This window comes from Schistocerca cancellata, chromosome 1 (assembly GCF_023864275.1).
Source record: "Schistocerca cancellata isolate TAMUIC-IGC-003103 chromosome 1, iqSchCanc2.1, whole genome shotgun sequence".
Lineage (NCBI taxonomy): Eukaryota > Metazoa > Arthropoda > Insecta > Orthoptera > Acrididae > Schistocerca > Schistocerca cancellata.
The window spans coordinates 1,163,532,835-1,163,555,104 of NC_064626.1; the positions used below are offsets into that span (position 1 = coordinate 1,163,532,835).

The 22,270-nt window shown below is 42.6% G+C and overlaps 1 protein-coding gene across 1 annotated transcript in view; it reads left to right on the top strand.

Moving 5' to 3' along the window:
- The first annotated feature begins 12,634 nt into the window (after nucleotides 1–12,634).
- Nucleotides 12,635–22,270, top strand: part of LOC126138414 (uncharacterized) — an 85,937-nt gene continuing 76,301 nt past the window's right edge. Inside the window, exon 1 of the mRNA XM_049915220.1 lies at nucleotides 12,635–13,041. Coding sequence (XP_049771177.1) covers nucleotides 12,635–13,041 — 407 coding nt within the window. The remainder of the gene's footprint in view (nucleotides 13,042–22,270) is intronic.

Below are 22,270 nucleotides of genomic sequence, written 5' to 3' on the forward strand. Positions count from 1 at the left end.
TTAGCGCTCACCTAAATAAAAATGTGATTCTCGTTTTTAATGTAATAAATTTAAGAAAAATTTATAAATTGTTCATAATTAAATATTTTCGCGTCACAGAAATCACAGGCCGTCTAAGACGGTGCAGTCATGGACTGTGCGGCTGGTCCCGGCGGAGGTTCGAGTCCTCCCTCGGGCATGGGTGTGTGTGTTTGTCCTTAGGATAATTTAGGTTAAGTAGTGTGTAAGCTTAGGGACTGATGACCTTAGCACTAACTGCTTAAATTTCACACACATTTGAACATTTTTGAAATCACAGTTCGATGTATGACGTTTCCCTCTAATCATCTGGGAGTCTCAAAGGTGTGTACTTTGTAACACACAGCAGGACGGGAGCCAGTTTGTCCTCTGATGTTAAATAAGGATGTTCAGTTTTGACTAGGTACTGTATGTGAATTCCATTAAGGTACGTAATGTATTTTAACACATGACCGAGGCTCACAGTACAACTTGTATACAGGGTGTTACAAAGAGGTACGGCCAAACTTTCAGGAAACATTCCTCACACACAAAGAAAGAAAATATGTTATGTGGACATGTGTCCGGAAACGCTTACTTTCCATGTTAGAGCTCATTTTATTACTTCTCTTCAAATCACATTAATCATGGAATGGAAACACACAGCAGCAGAACGTACCAGCGTGACTTCAAACACTTTGTTACAGGAAATGTTCAAAATGTCCTCCTTTAGCGAGGATACATGCATCCACCCTTCGTCGCATGAAATCCCTGATGCGCTGATGCAGCCCTGGAGAATGGCGTATTGTATCACAGCCGTCCACAATACGAGCACGAAGAGTCTCTACATTTGGTACCGGGGTTGCGTAGACAAGAGCTTTCAAATGCCCCCATAAATGAAAGTCAAGAGGGTTGAAGTCAGGAGAGCGTGGAGGCCATGGAATTGGTCCGCCTCTACCAATCCATCGGTCACCGAATCTGTTGTTGAGAAGCCTACGAACACCTCGACTGAAATGTGCAGGAGCTCCATCGTGCATGAACCACATGTTGTGTCGTACTTGTAAAGGCACATGTTCTAGCAGCACAGGTAGAGTATCCCGTATGAAATCATGATAACGTGCTCCATTGAGCGTAGGTGGAAGAACATGGGGCCCAATCAAGACATCTCCAACAATGCCTGCCCAAACGTTCACAGAAAATCTGTGTTGATGACGTGATTGCACAATTGCGTGTGGATTCTCGTCAGCCCACACATGTTGATTGTGAAAATTTACAATTTGATCACGTTGGAATGAAGCCTCATCCGTAAAGAGAACATTTGCACTGAAGTGAGGATTGACACATTGTTGGATGAACCATTCGCAGAAGTGTACCCATGGAGGCCAATCATCTGCTGATAGTTGCTGCACACGCTGTACATGGTACGGAAACAACTGGTTCTCCCGTAGCACTCTCCAAATTGCCTCGTCCATTGAAGGTGTCCGTGTCGTTCTAGGTCTTCACCAGTCGCGAGTCATAGACTGGAATGTTCCGTACTCCCTAAGATGCCGATCAATTGCTTCGAACGTCTTCCTGTCGGGACACCTTCGTTCTGGAAATCTGTCTCGATACAAACGTACCGCACCACGGCTATTGCCCCGTGCTAATCCATACATTAAATGGGCATCTGCCAACTCCGCATTTGTAAACATTGCACTGACTGCAAAACCACGTTCGTGATGAACACTAACCTGGTGATGCTACGTACTGATGTGCTTGATGCTAGTACTGTACAGTGTGTAAACTTTTAGATGGCAGACCTCTCCCTAGTCCTGAATCGGTAGAAGTCGGTAAACGTCGGGAGGCTTCGGTAGGCACGCAGTTTCGACTACTGCCAACATTACGTAGCTGACTGTGTTGTACAAGGTAGCCATTGTCGTCTGCTTCGTTATTGTTTAGCGCTGTACTGTTCTGCGTGTTTTTATTGTGCAGTTGTGCTAATCATTATCAAAATGAGTGAAGAGGCAGTTGCTGGCCCATCTTGGGAGTTTTTTAGGAATGCGCCTGTGGTTTTATATACTTTTTTTAACACGTTTGCGAAACGTGTTGCGAATAGTCTTACAAGGGGAGGCCGCCAATTGTGAAATTCAGATTCGATTCATACTGCGCATAATAAAAGCTCATGGCCAGAGGTGTAATGTGGCAAAGCACCAAGATCCACTTCTCAGCCGTTGTTGAGAAAATCGACATTTAACTGTCGCTGCGCTGCCGCTGCGGTGAAATACTCTCTACGATTATTAATTTTCAATAGCGTCGTGGCGCAGCGGTAAACGCTCGGGTTTGTAACCCGAAGGTCGCCGGATCGAATCCCGCACTATTCAACTTTTTTTTATTATTTGTTTTTTTGTAATTCAAATGTATACACACACACACACAAACATTATATATAATTCCCGGCAATCAGTTGCAACAATTATGCATATAATAAGTCGTTGAAAGAAGACGTAGAAACGATATTCCGAAACGATTACGTATATTGTAAGTCAAACGTTCGAATTAGAATAGAGACCCCACGAACACAAATTTGCTGTGGCAGGTATGAAATATAAACTCCGTTACTCGCTCGCTGCACTTGAAGGACAAATGTTGAATGGGGCGAAACGAGCCGCCGCATAACAGCGTAGTTGCCTGCTAACTTCGAAAGAAGGTAGATGCGGTCCCTAGCGCAACTTATAACATCGTCGAAAATCAGTGCGTGGAGCTTTGGTACATCCTGTTAAACAAACGGAAAAATGGAGACGGCACAATTGGAGAGCGATCCGGGCCCTTCGCATGAAAGTAATGTGATCAAAGAAGATTCTATACACAGTGAAGTGGCGAAACAACTATTGAAAGATGCGTTGGTGTATTTTGAAAGCCTCCTTCGTAACAGTAATCGCATCGCAGCAGAACCGTCATCATCAATCAACGAAGAAGCCATGGTAATTGGGGAAGAAATGTTCCAGAATACGCTGCAAATGCTCGCCGAAAAAACCCTCGTTCATGATGAGGAACTGATAGACATTAATGAAATCGACGATAATAATGCCTACGAAGTCGTTGAAACGAGTCCCATTGCCAAAGAATCATCAGACGAATACGAGCCGGACGAGAAGAAAAAAAAGGGTACGATTATATTTCTCTGGACTACAAAATTAGAGCTGTAAATCTGGCCAAAGAACATCCAGGCTGGAGTCTCAAAACTCTACAAAAAAAGGGGTGCTCTCGTTTGACAAATATGGGCTATTTATCCAGGTGGGAAGAGCAAATCAAACGTGGCGGTAGCAAATTTGATATATATTGTACCATCGATTCATGGGTGCATGATCGCTTCGTAGAAGCTCGACAAAACTTCCAGCAAGTTACTACCAGAAACCTGCAGCAGTGGGCCTTGGGCGCTGCAAGTCAGTTCCCAGATTTCAACTTCAAAGCTTCAAAAACATGGGTCACCGAATTTAAAAAGAAGCATGGTATTCGGCAACGGAAAATCACAAAATTTGTTTCCCGGAAAGAGACCGCTACCCAAGACGAAATTTTGGCCGCAGCGGACACATTTCGGATCCAGACGCGAACGTTGATAACTAACTTCGACAAAGATTTCGTAATTAATACTGATCAAACAAGTACGTAAAGAGCTGTTCACAAATGTCATATGACATGATGATAGAATATGATAATCTGATATATGATTGACAACACAGATTTCGTATATTTCTTATATAAACGATATTTTTGTATTTTGTTTGTCAGGGTGCCAGTACCAGTCCACGTTCAACAGAACTCTCGCCGAAAAAGGGTCAAAGGCTGTCCTGGTAACCCGACACGACATGAACAAGGTGACGCATTCGTATACGGCACAATATTCAATCACGATGTCTGGACGAGTCTTGCCTCTTGTTTTCGTATGCCTCCAAGAGTCCACAGGTACGTTTGGACCCAGAGTACAGAAGACAGTCGACGAGTACGCCAAGAAGTATACCAACGTTGTTATTACATCCTCCAAATCCGGTAAACTAACAACGGGATTGTTCATGGACTTCTTGCGTAATGCTTTGCAACCATACGTACAAAAGAAAGAGTTTCTCCTTCTGATCGACTCTTGGAGTGGGCAAACGAACTCGGCGTTATACGATGAGACGTTCCAGGACGATAAGAAGTTACCAACGTGCACTATAAAAGTCATTCCTCCAAAGTGCACTCCTCTCGTCCAACCGTGTGACGTTTATTTTTACCAGCAGGTAAAAAATTTGATCAAGCGCCTTCAAAATTGTGCTTTTTTAATCGAGTGAAACCGTGACATCAACTCCAGAGACGATTGTATAAAAATCCAATCCATCGTCCACCACCAATTGTCTTCTCCGATTTTTGCCGATATGATACGATACGCGTGGTATGCATCAAACCTGACGAACGATAGAACAATTTTTCAGAATGTCAATCAGGTGTGTTTCCCAACAGGTAATTTAAAAAAACAATTGTTCTTGTAAAAACGCATCGTTTATCAGATGTGCTCGATGTCGTGCTGTTTTCTGTTTTCCATGTTTCTATGATAACTATCACTCTGGTTTGTGCGATACTCCAGCTACTTCTGGTCACTAATTGTTCATGATGTGCGAGTGTATACCGAACTTTTCAATAAATTGTATCCACTTGAATATTATTTGTGATATTGTGTTTCATTTCAAGTATTATTTTTCCACGACAAATGACTTTCAACAACTTATAATATGCATAATTGTTGCAACTGATTGCCGGGAATTATATATAATGTGTGTGTGTGTGTGTGTATACATTTGAATTACAAAAAAAACAAATAATAAAAAAAGTTGCATAGTGCGAGATTCGATCCGGCGACCTTCGGATTACGAACCCGAGCGTTTACCGCTGCTCCACGACGCTGTTGAAAACTATTAATCGTAGAGAGTATTTCACCGCAGCGGCAGCGCAGCGACAGTTAAATGTCGATTTTCTCAACAACGGCTGAGAAGTGCATCTTGGTGCTTTGCCACATTACACCTCTGGCCATGAGCTTTTATTATGCGCAGTATGAATCGAATCTGAATTTCACAATTGGCGGCCTCCCCTTGTTAGTAGTGAAGAAATAATAGAACAAAACGTCATGCCTGACGCGGCACTTCTTCACGCATCTCGATGTTTACCACGTCATATCTCCTGAATTATATGTCGTAAAGAGACATAAATTTGCCGGCGCATTTACTGATATATGTGGATACTGTATGCGAAATATGTTGCGATTAGAGTTAATAGTAACGAAATAATACATTAAAACGTCATGCCTACTGCGGCAGATTTACGGTACGTACTGAGAAAATGTAGTAAGCGACAACCCTTTTTTCCTTTCATTATTTTATGGAGGGTGTCAGCGAGAAAAATTTTCGTAAAGGTTTGAAATTGTATGTAACGTTTGTTGCTAGTCGCTAAGTGCTCTCATTCGCAAATAGTGGATGCATAAATCTGGGTATTTTCCCGCGGTGGCATCTCATTGTTTATGACGTCATATCTCCTCAAGAATGTGTCTTACTTCTTTTTTTTCGGCTAGGAACCTTCGTGGACGTACGGAGAACAAATCACCAAAATTTCATTGCAATCGGATGAATGGTTTGAGAGCACATAGTAGACAAAAATACATAAAATTCATTTTTATATACACTCCTGGAAATTGAAATAAGAACACCGTGAATTCATTGTCCCAGGAAGGGGAAACTTTATTGACACATTCCTGGGGTCAGATACATCACATGATCACACTGACAGAACCACAGGCACATAGACACAGGCAACAGAGCATGCACAATGTCGGCACTAGTACAGTGTATATCCACCTTTCGCAGCAATGCAGGCTGCTATTCTCCCATGGAGACGATCGTAGAGATGCTGGATGTAGTCCTGTGGAACGGCTTGTCATGCCATTTCCACCTGGCGCCTCAGTTGGACCAGCGTTCGTGCTGGACGTGCAGACCGCGTGAGACGACTCTTCATCCAGTCCCAAACATGCTCAATGGGGGACAGATCCGGAGATCTTGCTGGCCAGGGTAGTTGACTTACACCTTCTAGAGCACGTTGGGTGGCGCGGGATACATGCGGACGTGCATTGTCCTGTTGGAACAGCAAGTTCCCTTGCCGGTCTAGGAATGGTAGAACGATGGGTTCGATGACGGTTTGGATGTACCGTGCACTATTCAGTGTCCCCTCGACGATCACCAGTGGTGTACGGCCAGTGTAGGAGATCGCTCCCCACACCATGATGCCGGGTGTTGGCCCTGTGTGCCTCGGTCGTATGCAGTCCTGATTGTGGCGCTCACCTGCACGGCGCCAAACACGCATACGACCATCATTGGCACCAAGGCAGAAGCGACTCTCATCGCTGAAGACGACACGTCTCCATTCGTCCCTCCATTCACGCCTGTCGCGACACCACTGGAGGCGGGCTGCACGATGTTGGGGCGTGAGCGGAAGACGGCCCAACGGTGTGCGGGACCGTAGCCCAGCTTCATGGAGACGGTTGCGAATGGTCCTCGCCGATACCCCAGGAGCAACAGTGTCCCTAATTTGCTGGGAAGTGGCGGTGTGGTCCCCTACGGCACTGCGTAGGATCCTACGGTCTTGGCGTGCATCCGTGCGTCGCTGCGGTCCGGTCCCAGGTCGACGGGCACGTGCACCTTCCGCCGACCACTGGCGACAACATCGATGTACTGTGGAGACCTCACGCCCCACGTGTTGAGCAGTTCGGCGGTACGTCCACCCGGCCTCCCGCATGCCCACTATACGCCCTCGCTCAAAGTGCGTCAACTGCACATACGGTTCACGTCCACGCTGTCGCGGCATGCTACCAGTGTTAAAGACTGCGATGGAGCTCCGTATGCCACGGCAAACTGGCTGACACTGACGGCGGCGGTGCACAAATGCTGCGCAGCTAGCGCCATTCGACGGCCAACACCGCGGTTCCTGGTGTGTCCGCTGTGCCGTGCGTGTGATCATTGCTTGTACAGCCCTCTCGCAGTGTCCGGAGCAAGTATGGTGGGTCTGACACACCGGTGTCAATGTGTTCTTTTTTCCATTTACAGGAGTGTATATAGATTTTAATGTACATGACGATTTCAGTTTCGTTTACGAACAGCATTTAAAGCGAGTCTTACTTCCAAGCCTTTCGTCTGCTTTCGTGTAAGCATGACGCGCAATTTGCAGTGCCAGCACTGCAACTGGTAGGCGTGCCTTGTCCCCCCACCCCCCAAATGGCTCCTCTCCCCTCGCCAGCCAATGCTTGCTTACTCCTAACCTCGCACTCCCCTCACATCTCGGCCTCTTACAGTTAACACACTGTAGAGCAATGTCAACACAAGCACCGAAGTCAACATTACCTTCCTTCAATTGGGCCAACTGGCGGTGAATCGAGGAAGTACAGTACATACTGACGAAACTAAAATGAGCTCTAAGATGGAAATTAAGCGTTTCCGGACACATGTCCATATAACATCTTTTCTTTATTTGTGTGAGGAATGTTTCCTGAAAGTTTGGCCATACCTTTTTGTAACACTCCGAATAATCTGTTTCCATCCATTCGCATGTCATATCATCTTAATTGGAAAAGGAGACAATTCTTTCAAAAATTAAATAATTAATGCATACAGTAATATTACCATTCACGCTGTTCATTTCTGCCATATTACATGTTACTGCACATACTACACGCAAATCTGCTCTCCACAACACTGCACAGCACGCGTGATAACACACACACACACACACACACAAATTTTTGTGTTTGCTACAAATCTATAAACTTGCATTCACATTTAATTTTACAAAATTATTTTACCTCTTTTATCAGATATTCAAGCTGTTTACCTTCTTTGTGTTTAACTATAAGTTTACCTCATGTTCACTAGTTATAAACATCCTTTAGTTCTTCATTTGTTTTCTCTACTAGGAATTCCGTTGTTTTACTTTAGATTACATGTCGGTGTCATCAGTAAACAGAATGTTTCCCCCGTGTCTGACATGTCTGGAAAGTCACTGATGTACGAGGGCGTGGTGAAAAAATAATGCTTCCGAATTAATCATGTAAAAACTCTTAAACCTGTTAAAATAAAACAAATACTAACATCCTACATTTTTATTCTTCATGTTTCCATATTTTAGTCACCCTGACGACGAACACATTTGTCCCAACGAAGGACCAGTTTGTTTATACCATTAGCGTAGAACGTCTGACACTTCTCCTTGCACCGTTTCACGACTCGCAGAGTGAAGCCCTCGAAGGTGTTATTTAAGTTTCAAAAACTGATGAAAATCGTATGGGGCTTAGTCGGGACTGTATGGGGGATGATCGATGACACCGAACACGGGGTTTCGGATTGTTGCAATGTCGCAGCGCTCGAGTGCGGTTTGGCACTGTCATGCTCCATGTGGAGACGAACACTTTGAAATCGAAACTCGATTACAGCACGCTGTTTCTCACGCACCGACGTAGTTACGTTACACCCCGCCATGCAATTTGGTGCGCTCTAGTGGCAGAGGGCGAATATGTAGGCTCTGAGAATGAAGATGCAGAATGTTAACGTTTGTTTTACTTACAAAGCCTGAAGAATTTTCGCGTAAAAAATTCGGAGGCATTACTTGTCTGTACGTCTTTGTATATAAAAAAACAACGTTAGTCGTAAGATAACAGACTGACTGACTCTTACGAAAATGTGGAGCAGTATTATTTTTTTTGTAGCTGTTATCATTGCTTTATTGACAAATATTTTCTCTGTCGTCAGATTTTGACTGCCGCGGCTACATTTTACCCTTATGACGGATGACGGAAGTCGGAAGTAATATGTTTTAATCCGCTCTTAGTCATAAACATGCAGATACATGCAGAAGTTAATCTCGGCCGGCAGGTTGTTGTCATAACACGCGTCAACATCGAGGCAATAACTCTTCTCGTCCAATTTCACATGGCTCCCATCTGTCACGCCCGTCCATCTCCCGTCTCATCCGAGGATCGTTTGAATTCCGCACGATTAGACAGATGTGCGTCCCTGAGCGATGTTTTACAAATGTACTACGTGGCACAAAATCAAAATTTTATCGTCGTGAACAAATCAACAGAAAACCAACAGATTCTGCTATGAATTACTGACGACGATACAGATAAAAGATCAAACAATAACCAGGCTGAAACATCAATAATACAAGGAAAAGCATAATTTGCTACTGTTACATAATTAGCTTTCAGCCAAATGTTCTTCAGAAAAAGAAACATTCACTCACACCAGCAAGCACACATTACACACACATGACCCCCATCTTTGGCAGCTCAGGTTGTAACGGCAAAGATCCAATCTGTCGGAGATGGCGGTAATGTGTGCGCAAGGTGGGCTCGTTTGTGTGAATGAATGTCATTTCGTTGTGCCTCCCTACAACTCAACGTGTTTTCTTTACGGTGAGTATACTTTTCTAGTTAAAATATTAGGGTTTAATACTCATACACCTTCATTATTACTGTCGTTCATTGGATTTGCCATTATGAAGAAACCTGTTTCACGTGTTACCTCTGGATGAATGGGGAATCCTTGTTCCTTGTTCAGGTTTTAACATTTTTTTTTTAAATGTTAAGGATATTAAGTTGCCGTCTCTTCATGTAAGAATAGATGATGAATGCAGCTAGCCGCTAACTTTGTGTAATGTCTTGTCTGTATAGACGTGTATCTGTTGCCTTTAAGATCCCTTCACCTTCACACATAAATCTATACAGTAAAGTAAGGGCCTCCTCTTTTGTCGGCTGATCCGTGATAAGACAGGCGAAAAGTTAGACTAATGGAGGATTATTAGTATTTTCTCTATTTTCATTCGCTCTCTCTCTCTCTCTCTTTTATCTATGTACAGTTTTTAATATAATATTTCATTACGTGAAATCAGCCAAACAGAATCTTTGGTGGAGTCCTTCGTCTTGGTATTCAGCGGCTGGCTTCCTGTAAGAGATCTTTACATTTATTATTACTGTTAAGCACTGCATTCAGTCGGGAGAATCAATCGTATGGACAATTTGTTCCTTTCACGAAAGATTGCGAATTCCAGATGTGTACGAAGCCTTTTTGGACGATTTAACACAGACTCAGTGATTGCAGGCTCTCTTCGACACAGCTGGAACTTCCCCACTAATTACAGGGCCAACGTGATCATCAAATGATTCAAAAAAAAAACTCATTCGTTCATTCCCTCCAGAACAAAAAAGTCACAAACCTTATTTATGAAGGAAATTGTGTATTCAATCCATCTCCATTACATGTCCAGATCTCCGGTGATTCTGAGTCTTAATTATTTTCCGTTTACAGTCTCATTCTCTTCAAACAAACCGCTAGCGGCACAAATGTTAATGGCTCGCTTTAGCGAGAAGAAAAGCAAAATATGTATCTCTCAGAAACACGTCAATCCCTCAACAGATACTACAGAAGCTGTCCTAGTTACCACTCTAACAACCATGGAGAATACATATATGCATCTCTGTTATTTCAAAGAATAAACGCACTAGAAAATACTTTGGCGTCGTCGAGCTGTCGCCGCATATGTTACGAGAAAATCAGATCAGATACTTTTCCAAAGTGAATGAATGTGGATGGTTTGATTGGCAGTGATTAACTGGTGCGTGGTAGAGGGTATTTTCTGTGGGGACATTACATTTCCGTTTACAGTCTCTTTCTCTTCAAACAAACCGCTAGCGGCACAAATGTTAATGGCTCGCTTTAGCGAGAAGAAAAGCAAAATATGTATCTCTCAGAAACACGTCAATCCCTCAACAGATACTACAGAAGCTGTCCTAGTTACCACTCTAACAACCATGGAGAATACATATATGCATCTCTGTTATTTCAAAGAATAAACGCACTAGAAAATACTTTGGCGTCGTCGAGCTGTCGCCGCATATGTTACGAGAAAATCAGATCAGATACTTTTCCAAAGTGAATGAATGTGGATGGTTTGATTGGCAATGATTAACTGGTGCGTGGTAGAGGGTATTTTCTGTGGGGACATTACAAGGTCCCTCAGAAACTACCATACTTCAAGACTGCCTCTGCCTATGTTAAGTCCTTACATTACTTTGGTACTGAAGATTTTAGTCGTTTTCGTATTTCAGTACCACATCTGCAATATTTTCACTGTTTCAAGTGTTACGCTTAGGATATGATTGGTACTGAAGGCAGGAACACATTGCAGCATCGTTCAGGGAGTGTGGAGTTGGCACCACGTGCTTTCTCTAACGGCTTTTTAGACTTTGAGCAGTAAGCTGAAACGTCCCCTCAGAAAAATCTATAAATGACAGTGCTGGAAAACCTCTTACGTTATTTGATTTTCAAACAGCTGAGCAGAACTGAACGTACTCAGACATTTCTCTCTTTACTTATTCTGATCAACACTAAACTAACACACAATATTTTTAGCGCAACGCAATCTGACTTTCAATAATCCCTACAAAAGAATGGCACTGACTAACAATATCCTATACCTTTCATGAATCACTTACCTCACAAAAATCTTCGTTACTCTAACTACTGCAATACAGCGAGCGCCAATACTGCCAGCTAAATAAAAGATTCTAACTACTGAAGGCACTAACTACTAATAGGCATAGTTAGCAAATGAAAGAATTTGATAGAGAACATACAATGTATTTACCTTAATAATATTTAAAAATACAGTATTACAAACTTAATCTTTCTGATGGACACACGTCCAGATCGTCCGCTCTCAAAATTCTGCCTTCTCTCTCCCTACATCCACCACTGCTGGCGGCTGACCTCCAACTGCACAAAGCTACGCACTGTTCACATCCAACAGCCCAACATCACAATTCCAAAATTTCCAACAATGTAAACCAGCCACAGACTGCACACATCACAGTCAGTAATTTTCATACAGAGCGCTACGTGACGTTACCAACATAAAAACCTAAACAGCCTACTTACAAAGCTTTCTTGAAGCTGCACCGCCGCTGGAACGAACTGTGCATCGCCAGGCAGGTCTGCACAGAGAGTAAGATGTCGGTGTACATATTTCTTTCGCATGCTCCTGAACATACGCTGAATAAAAAGAAAATCATGTCAGATTTACATACCCTCATACGAATAACGCTTGGAATGGATGAAGTGTGCACAGAAACAATCTAGATGACAAATGTAGACTGGAAGTTCTGTGCAGCATTTAAACTTCAAGCAGTTATTTCCAAAAATATCGTATCAATAGCAATATCCAACGAAGAGAACTGGATATGAGCTGGTATAAGAAAGTCCTTTCAGACCATGAAAATCCCAGTTCCATAAAAAAATTACTAGTGGGCTGCAGTTCCTAAACTATTATCAAAGATAGAAAGAGGTTTACAGGAAGATGTCGCTTATCGCAAAAAAGGAAGCAAATGACAAAAGAGTACTTAATGCTAAAAATAAAAGCAAAGCAGCGTGGATGACTGTAAAAGTGGTTCCGACAGTCAGGATACCAGTTACTTTAGAATAAGGCTGGGCACCTCGGACATATTCTGAGTCGTGGTCACCTTTGTGCTCATACGGCAAAGACTACCAAATCCACCGGTTAGTCCCTCAGCCGTTAGGGGTAAAACCCAATGGGACTCGGGGCAAGTAAGGCTAGCAACCTGCTTCCCTGGTACTTTAAATATGATGCTGGCAATAATCAGAGCAATATGCCTCGGACCTTTGGAGGTGACGGAGTCCCACCTCTAATTGACAAACCAGAGACTCCTAAGATACGACTCGGCAAACAAATGGTAATGAGATGGGGAGCTATTAATATCAATGGGGGCTACTCTGGGAAGAAGGTAGAGCTGGCAGAGGCTGCAAGTAAGATGGGGTTGGACGTTTTAGCTGTTAGTGACATTCGGGTAAGGGGTGAGAAAGAAGAGGAAGTGGGAGAATACAAGGTCTACCTGTCAGGAGTCAAAGCAGGAATAGCACAATGGGGTGTAGGGCTTTACATCAGGAAAGAAATGGAACCCAGCGTAGTTGCAATAAGGTATGTAAACGAACGACTGATGTGGATAGATTTGACAGTATCTAGCAAGAAAATTAGGACTGTGTCAGTATATTCGCATTGTGAAGGGACAGATCAAGATAAGATAGATAGTTTTTATGAGGCACTCAGTGATGTAGTTGTTAGAGTGAAGGACAAGGACAGTGTTCTGCTCATGGGTGATTTTAACGCCAGGATTGGAAATCGAACAGAAGGGTATGAAAAGGTTATAGGTAAATTTGGAGAGGATATGGAGGCCAACAGGAACGGGAAACAACTCTTGGATTTCTGTGCCAGTATGGGCTTAGTAATCACAAACGCCTTTTTTAAACATAAGAACATTCACCAGTATACTTGGGAAGGCAGGGGAACCAGATCTGTCATTGACTATATAATAACAGATCAGGAATTCAGGAAGGCTGTGAGGGACACACGTGTATTCAGGGGATTCTTTGATGACACTGATCATTATTTAATCTGCAGTGAAATTGGGATTGTGAGGCCGAAAGTGTAGGAGGTCAGGTCCATATGTAGAAGGATAAGAGTGGAGAAACTTCAGGATAAGGAAATCAGGCACAAGTACATAACAGCGATCTCAGAAAGGTACCAGTTAGTTGAATGTAGTCAATTACAGTCATTGGAAAAGGAATGGACAAGGTACCGGGACACAGTACTAGAAGTGGCTAAAGAATGTCTTGGAACAGTAGTGTGTAAAAGTAGGATGAAGCAAACAGCTTGGTGGAATGATACAGTAAAGGCAGCCTGTAAAAGGAAAAAGAAGGCGTATCAAAAATGGCTACATACCAGAACCCAGGTAGACAGAGAAAGTTATGTTGAAGAAAGAAACAAAGCCAAACAGATAATTGCAGCATCCAAGAAGAAATCGTGGGAAGACTTTGGAAACAGGTTGGAGACGATGGGTCAAGCTGCTGGAAAACCATTCTGGAGTGTAATTAGCAGTCTTCGAAAGGGAGGTAAGAAGGAAATGACAACTATTTTGGACAGGTCAGGAAAACTGCTGGTGAATCCTGTGGATGCCTTGGGCAGATGGAGGGAATATTTTGAAGAGTTGCTCAATGTAGGTGAAAATGCGATCAGTAATGTTTCAGATTTCGAGGTAGAATGGGATATGAATGATGATGGAAATAGGATCACATTTGAGGAAGTGGAAAAAATGGTCAATAGATTGCAGTGCAATAAAGCGGCTGGGGTGGATGAAATTAAGTCGGAACTCATCAAATACAGTGGAATGTCAGGTCTTAAATGGCTACACAGGATAATTGAAATGGCCTGGGAGTCGGGACAGGTTCCATCAGACTGGACAAAAACAGTAATCACACCAATCTATAAACATGGAAACAGAAAAGATTGTAACAACTACAGAGGTATCTCTTTAATCAGCGTTGTGGGTAAAATCTTCGCAGGTATTGTTGAAAGGAAAGTGCGAGTATTAGTTGAGGACCAATTGGATGAAAATCAGTGTGGGTTTAGGCCTCTTAGAGGTTGTCAGGACCAGATCTTTAGCTTACGGCAAATAATGGAGAAGTGTTATGAGTGGAACAGGGAATTGTATCTATGCTTTATAGATCTAGAAAAGGCATATGACCGGGTTCCTAGGAGGAAGTTATTGTCTGTTCTACAAGATTATGGAATAGGAGGCAAACTTTTGCAAGCAATTAAAGGTCTTTACATGGATAGTCAAGCAGCAGTTAGAGTTGACGGTAAATTGAGTTCATGGTTCAGAGTAGTTTCAGGGGTAAGACAAGGCTGCAACCTGTCTCCACTGTTGTTCATATTATTTATGGATCATATATTGAAAACAATAGACTGGCAGGGTGAGATTAAGATATGTGAACACAAAATAAGCAGTCTTGCATATGCGGATGACTTAGTTGTGATGGCAGATTCGATTGAAAGTTTGCAAAGTAATATTTCAGAGCTAGATCAGAAATGTAAGGACTATGGTCTGAAGATTAGCATCTCCAAAACGAAAGTAATGTCAGTGGGAAAGAAATATAAACGGATTGAGTGCCAAATAGGAGGAACAAAGTTAGAACAGGTGGACGGTTTCAAGTACTTAGGATGCATATTCTCACAGGATGGCAACATAGTGAAAGAACTGGAAGCGAGGTGTAGCAAAGCTAATGCAGTGAGCGCTCAGCTACGATCTACTCTCTTCTGCAAGAAGGAAGTCAGTACCAAGACTAAGTTATCTGTGCACCGTTCAATCTTTCGACCAACTTTGTTGTATGGGAGCGAAAGCTGGGTGGATTCAGGTTACCTTATCAACAAGGTTGAGGTTACGGATATGAAAGTAGCTAGGATGGTTGCAGGTACTAGTAGATGGGAACAATGGCAGGAGGGTGTCCATAATGAGGAAATCAAAGAAAAACTGGGAATGAACTCTATAGATGTAGCAGTCAGGGCGAACAGGCTTAGATGGTGGGGTCATGTTACACGCATGGGAGAAGCAAGGTTACCCAAGAGACTCATGGATTCAGCAGTAGAGGGTAGGAGGAGTCGGGGCAGACCGAGGAGAAGGTACCTGGATTCGGTTAAGAATGATTTTGAAGTAATAGGTTTAACATCAGAAGAGGCACCAATGTTAGCACTGAATAGGGGATCATGGAGGAACTGTATAAGGGGGGCTATGCTCCAGACTGAACGCTGAAAGGCATAATCAGCCTTAAATGATGATGATGATGATGATGATGAAGGAGTAGTTCAAATGATCTATGGAACATGCAGCTAAATAACTAAAATATGATACAGGGATACAGAAACAAAATCTCAATACTTTACATACAAAAAACAGGAGAACATCGATAAATGATCCATAGACACTAGCAAATGTTGTGAACGAACATTTATCAGGTATAACACAGAAAATGCAACAAAAATTCTCAAAATGAATTGTTTTTCCAGTAAAAAATAAAGGGCTAACTACAATGATGTTGCCCACCACAGAATATGAAGTCAAAAAACAGTATAAAATTTTAAAAAAGTCAATGGGCATAGATGAAATGCTCATCGGTTGTAAGTACAAAAAAGTGCGTAGCCGGTATACAAGCCTTATTACCTAACAATAAATGAGTCTTTCAACCCAGGTAAGTTTCCAGAGTATCTGAAACAGGCACGGATTGTGCCTCCAGTAAAGAAAGGACGTGTAGAAGATATAGAAAACTACAGGCCTATTTTTCTGATCTCATCACACTCAAAAATAACGGAGTCCATTATGAAAGACTAATGAATTACTTGAATAAACAGAATAAATATAACCTCCTCAGTGAACCACAGTCCGGTTCCAGAAGTGGCAAAAGTGCAAAATAAGTGACGATAGAGTTTTCAAAAGCGATGCCTGGTGTACTAGAGAAGGACGAGTATGTCAGAGCTACATTTTTAAATACATCAGAGGCATTTGAATCACCGATGTGGCGCAGTGATTAGCTGACGGAACTTCTATTCGAGAGAACGATGGTTTAAATCCCTTAAATTGTCTCAGGCAAATACCATGATGGTTCCTTTCAAATGTTATGGGCCGTTTCCTTTCGCATTTTTGAAACCATCTGGGCTTGTGTTCTGTTTCTAATGACCTGATTCTCTAAAGGACGTTAACCCCTAATTTTCCTTCCTTCAAAGGTGTTTGAAACTGACATCATAAAATTCTGCTAACAAAACTAGAATCATTAGGAATAAAGGGACTGCCACTGCCTGAAGCATACCTGAAAAACAGGTCTCAAAGGTTAGAGATGGCGCAGACTAATACAATTGCACAGGTTTTTTTCGGCATTTACTCCGTCATTGTGATTGGTTGAGATAGTGGGACAAAAATGCAGTACTAATGCGGTAGTTCACACGCTACCTGACAAAAAGAAGAGAAGCATTCAGGACTGTAGGAGGAAACGAAATGAAACTTCAAGGAACTTTACGGGTTGAGAGGGTATGTAATATTATTTCAGTGATTACTCTTGAGTGACGAAACTTGGGATAGTGATACGCACATACACAGATGACAGTAATATAGCTTACACAAGATGTGAAAGGGCAGTGCATTGGCGCAGGTGTCATTTGTACTTTGGTGATACACGTGGAAAGGTTTCCGACGTGAGTTTTTGTTATGTCATGTTCCATAGATCATTTTCCTAATTATTTTATCGACATGATGTGGAACAAGTCAGGTTACAAGATATATATACACACAAATGAATAGTGCTAATATTAATATTAGTGAAATTTTTAGTTCTACACATGCAACTACATTTAGAGGTACTTTTTTTGCCATTTCTGAAACAGAAACTTGTCATTGAGTAGAAAGAGTTGTACAAAGAAATGATTTTAAGCTAGATTTAAAACATGATCTGCTACCTGCCAGACACTTTATGTTGTAGGTATATGATCAACGATTTTTGTTGCTGAATAATGTACTCCTTTTTGAGCAATTGACAGCTTCAATAACGGATAGGAAAGGTCACTCTTCCCTCTAGTGTTGTATGTATGAACGTCACTGTTCTTCGCGAATTGAGATGGATTATTTGTAACGAATTTCATTAGCGAATATATGTACTCTGATGGTGCAGTTAAAATACCTAACTCCTCGTAAAGGTGACTACATGACGTCCTTGGGTGAACACCACTAATTATTCTCACTGCTCTCTTTTGTGCAATCAATACTTTGTGTCTAAGTGGTGAGTTACCCCAGAAAACTACTCCATAAGACATTACTGAGTGGAAATATGCAAAGTACGTTAGGAGGCTGATCTGTTTATTAGCAAGACCAGCGATTATAAGAAGAGCGAAAGAATCTGAACTTAGTTGTTTGAGAAGCTTAGTAATAGGCTTCTTCCAGTTCAAGTTGTTATCAATGTGAAGACCCAAAAATTTCGAAAGGTCTACCCTGTTAACTGAGCCATGTTCATATGCTACATCAATTGTCGGTATGACTCTATTCGATGTACGGAACTGGATATAGAGAGTTTTTTTCAAAATTAAGGGAGAGTCTATTTTCTGAGAACCACTTAATAATTCTTTGAAGTACATCCTTAACAATAACTTCAGTTGCTTTTTGTGGAATGGAATTTATTATAACACTCGTGTCATCTGCAAAAAGTACTAGTTCCGCTTGCTGAACATTAAGTGGGAGATCATTCACATGAATAAGGAACAGCAGAGGACCTTAAATTGAACCCTGTGGGACTCCTTTTGTGATAACTCCCCATTCACTAGAATTTACCACGCACCCAACATTATTTGTGCTAATCGGCACAACTTTTTGCTTTCTGTTCATTAAGTATGATTCAAACCAGCTGTGTGTATAGCCTTCAATTCCATAAAACCTGAGTTTTTCTAAGAGTGTGACATGATCCACACAGTCAAATGCCTTGGAGAGATCAGAAAAAAATACCAACTGGCGATAATTTGTTATTTATGGCTTGTACTATTTGATGGGTGAATGTGTAGATAGCATTCCCAGTCGAGTAACCCTTCCAGAATCCGAACTGTGACATGCTGAGTAAATTATTTTCACTTAAATGTGAGACTACTCTTGAATGCATAACTTTTTCGAATATTTTAGAAAACGACGTCAGCAATAAGACTGGTCTATAATTATTTAAGTGACTCTTGTCCCCTTTCTTAGGAAGAGGTTTGACAATTGCGTATTTCAATCTGTCAGGAAAAATTCCCTGTGCCAGCGAAGCATTACATATATCGCTAAGGACTCCACTAATTAAATTAGAACAACACTTCAAAATTCTGTTAGAGACTCCATCAACACCACATGAGCTCTTGTTTTTCAGTATATTCACTTCCCCTAATTTCAGTGGGCGATGTTGGTGCTATTTTTCTAAAGGCCCTTAAGTCCTGGGGAATGACATTTTTTACCATTTTTTCATTTTGCTTCTCCAATTGAACGCTTTAATTATGATTATGGCTGCACGACGGGAAGTAACAGACTTTGAACGCGGAATGTTAGATGGGGCTAGATGCATTGGACATTCCATTTCGGAAGTCGTTAGGGAATTCAATATTCCGAGATCTACAGTGTCAGGAATGTGTCGAGAATAGCAAATTTCAGGCATTACCTCTCACTGTAGACAATGTAGTGGCAGAAGGTAGAGTAGAGTAGAGTGCTAACAGACGAACAACACTGCATGAAATAACTGCAAAAATCAATGTGGTGCCGGCCGGCCGGTTCTAGGTGCTTCAGTCTGGAACCGCGCGACCGCTACAGTCGCAGGTTCGAATCCTGCCTCGGGCATTGATGTGTGTGATGTCCTTAGGTTAGTTAGGTTTAAGTAGTTCTACGTTCTAGGGGACTGATGACCTCAGATGATAAGTCCCATAGTGCTCAGAGCCATTTGAACCAATCAATGTGGAACATACGACGAACGTACCCGTTACGACAGTCTGGCGAAATATGGCGTTAATGGGCTATGGCAACAGGCGACCGACGGGAATGCCTTTGCTAAGCGACGTGAGTGCCTTTGCTAACAGCACGACATCGACTGCAGCGCCTCTCCTGTCTCGTGACCATATCGGTTGGACCCTAGACGACGAGAAAACCGTGGCCTCGTCAGATGAGACCTGATTTCAGTTGGTAAGAGCTGATGGTAGGGTTTGAGTGTGGCACAGACACCACGAAGCGGAAGATACAAGTTGTCAACAAGGCACTGTGCGAGCTGGGGGTGTCTCCATAATTGTGTGAGCATGTTTACATGTAACGGACTTGGTCCTGGTTCTGTTCAGCTACATGGAGAGTATTTGCAGCAATGGATTTCATGTTCCAAAACAAAAATGGAATTTTTATGGATGACTATGCGCCATGACCCCAGACCGCAGTTGTTCGCAATTGATTTGAAGCGCACTCTAGACAATTCGAGCGAATGATTTGGCCACCCATACCGCCCGACACGAATCCCAGCGAACAAAATTGAAATGGCTCCAAGCACTATGGGACCTAACATCTGAGGTCATCAGTCCCCTAGAACTTAGAACTACTTAAGCATAACTAACCTAAGGGTAACACACACATCCATGCCCGAGGTAGGATTCGAATCTACGTACGTAGCAGCAGCCGGGTTGCGGACTGAAGCGCCTAGAACCGGTTGACCACAGCGGCCGGCCCAGCGAACATTTATGGGACGTAATCGGAGAGGTCAGTTCTTGCACAAAATCCTGCACCTTCGCAATTATGGACAGCTATAGAGGCAGCATGGCTCAATATCTTTGCAGGCGATTTCCAACGAGTTGTTGAGCCCATGCCACATCGAGTAGTTGCACTACACCGGGAAAAAGGAAGTCCGACACGATATTAGGAGATATCCAATGACTTTTATGACCTCGGTGTACAATCTCAAGTAAAATTTACAATGAACTTGGCAGTACGAGCCCACTTTATCTCTGACCTGGATTGATGCACTGATTCGGTGGAGAAGGGTACCATATAGCCCTGGTATCCTCTCCTTAAATAACCAGTCTCACAACTTTTGTAACTGGTCCTTGATATCCTGGGAAGGATTTGACGAGCGCGATGGTCCCACACTTGTTCTATCGGAACAGATCTGGGTGTTTTTCTGGCCACAGGAGAACCTTAGCGTTACACGGGCAGTTCATAGGGACACGTGCCACATGTTGACGAGTATGGGCCCGTTGAAAAATGGCACCACGCCTCTGTTGCACGTGAAGACACAGGAAGTCGTGATATACCATTATTCCGCCAGTGATTCATACTTTTGCGCTTCTTGTTTTCCTGCTAATAACTGCTGCAGTAGCAGTAATGTAGCTCTCATCTCCCCATTTTTTACTCGTCTGTTTTGTGACTGGCTTGATGCGGCCCGCCACGAATTCCTCTCCTGTGCCAACCTCTTCATCTCAGAGTAGCACTTGCAACCTAGACGTGATTCCCTGGTATCCTGACAGATGTTCTATCTACATCTACATAGGAATTCCGCAGGCCACCGTACGGTGGATGGCGGAGAGTATCCTGTACAACCATCTCCTTTACTGTTCCACTCGCAAATAGAGCGAGGGAAAAATGACTATCTACATGCCTCCGTATGAGCCTTAATTTCTCGTATCTTATCGTCGTGGTACTTACGCGCAATGTATGTAGTGGCAGTAGAATTGTTCGTCAGTCAGCTAGCTTCAGATGCCGGTTCTCTAAATTTTCTGGTAAATTATCATCCTGTCCCTTCTCCACGTCAGTGTTTCTCATATATTCCTTTCCTCTCCGATTCTGCGCAGAACCTCCTCATTCCTTACCTAAACAGTACACCTGATTTTCAACATTCGTCTGTAGCTCATTTGAAATGCTTCGATTCTCTTCTGTTTCGGTTTTCCCACAGTCTATGTATCACTACCATGCAACGCTGTGGTCCAAACGTACGTTCTAAGAAATTTCTTCGTCAAATTAAGGCCTATCTTTAATACTAATAGATTTGTCTTAGTCAGGAATGCCTAGTCTGCTTTTGATGGCCTCTTGTTTCGTCCGACATTGGTTAGTATGCAGGCTACGTAGTAGACTTTCTTAACTTCATCTACTTCGTAACCTGATGTTAAGTTTCTCTTTGATCTCCTTTTCGCTGCTTCTCATTCCTTTCGTCTTTCTTCGATTTACTCTCAGTCCATACTCTGTACTCATTAGACTGTTCACTCCATTCAGCAGAGCATGTAATTCTTCTTCACTTCCACTCAGGATAACACTGTCAACAGCGAATCGTATCATTGATATCCTTTCACACTGAATTTTAATTCCACTTCTTTCTGTAATTTACATTATTGCTTCTTCGATGTAAAGATTGAACAGTAGGAGCGAAAGACTACAGCCCCGTGTTACATCCTATTTAATCCAAGCACTTCGTTCTTCGTCGTCCACTCTTCTTGATGCAATGTTACTGACTCCAGTTTTGCATAATTGACACCCTCTGTCAAAACCCGTACAGTCTGGCTAAAGCTATCTGCGCATCTATTTCATGTAGTCAGAGTTCTATCACTCACTGCTAGCCATGACCTGATAACTCCTCACACCGTGACGCCACGAGAAACAGCCAGTGGCTGTCCGAACCACGGGAAGAGTGGGACCTCTGCCCAGGTCGTTGCATTACTGGCCGACAGTGGTCATCCACGGTAGCGCGGGACTGCGATTCATCTCTTAACACAATACGACGCCGCTCATCAGCAGTCCAAGCTTCCCGGTCTCAACCCCACTCCAAACTCAGCCGCTTCTGTTCGTTTT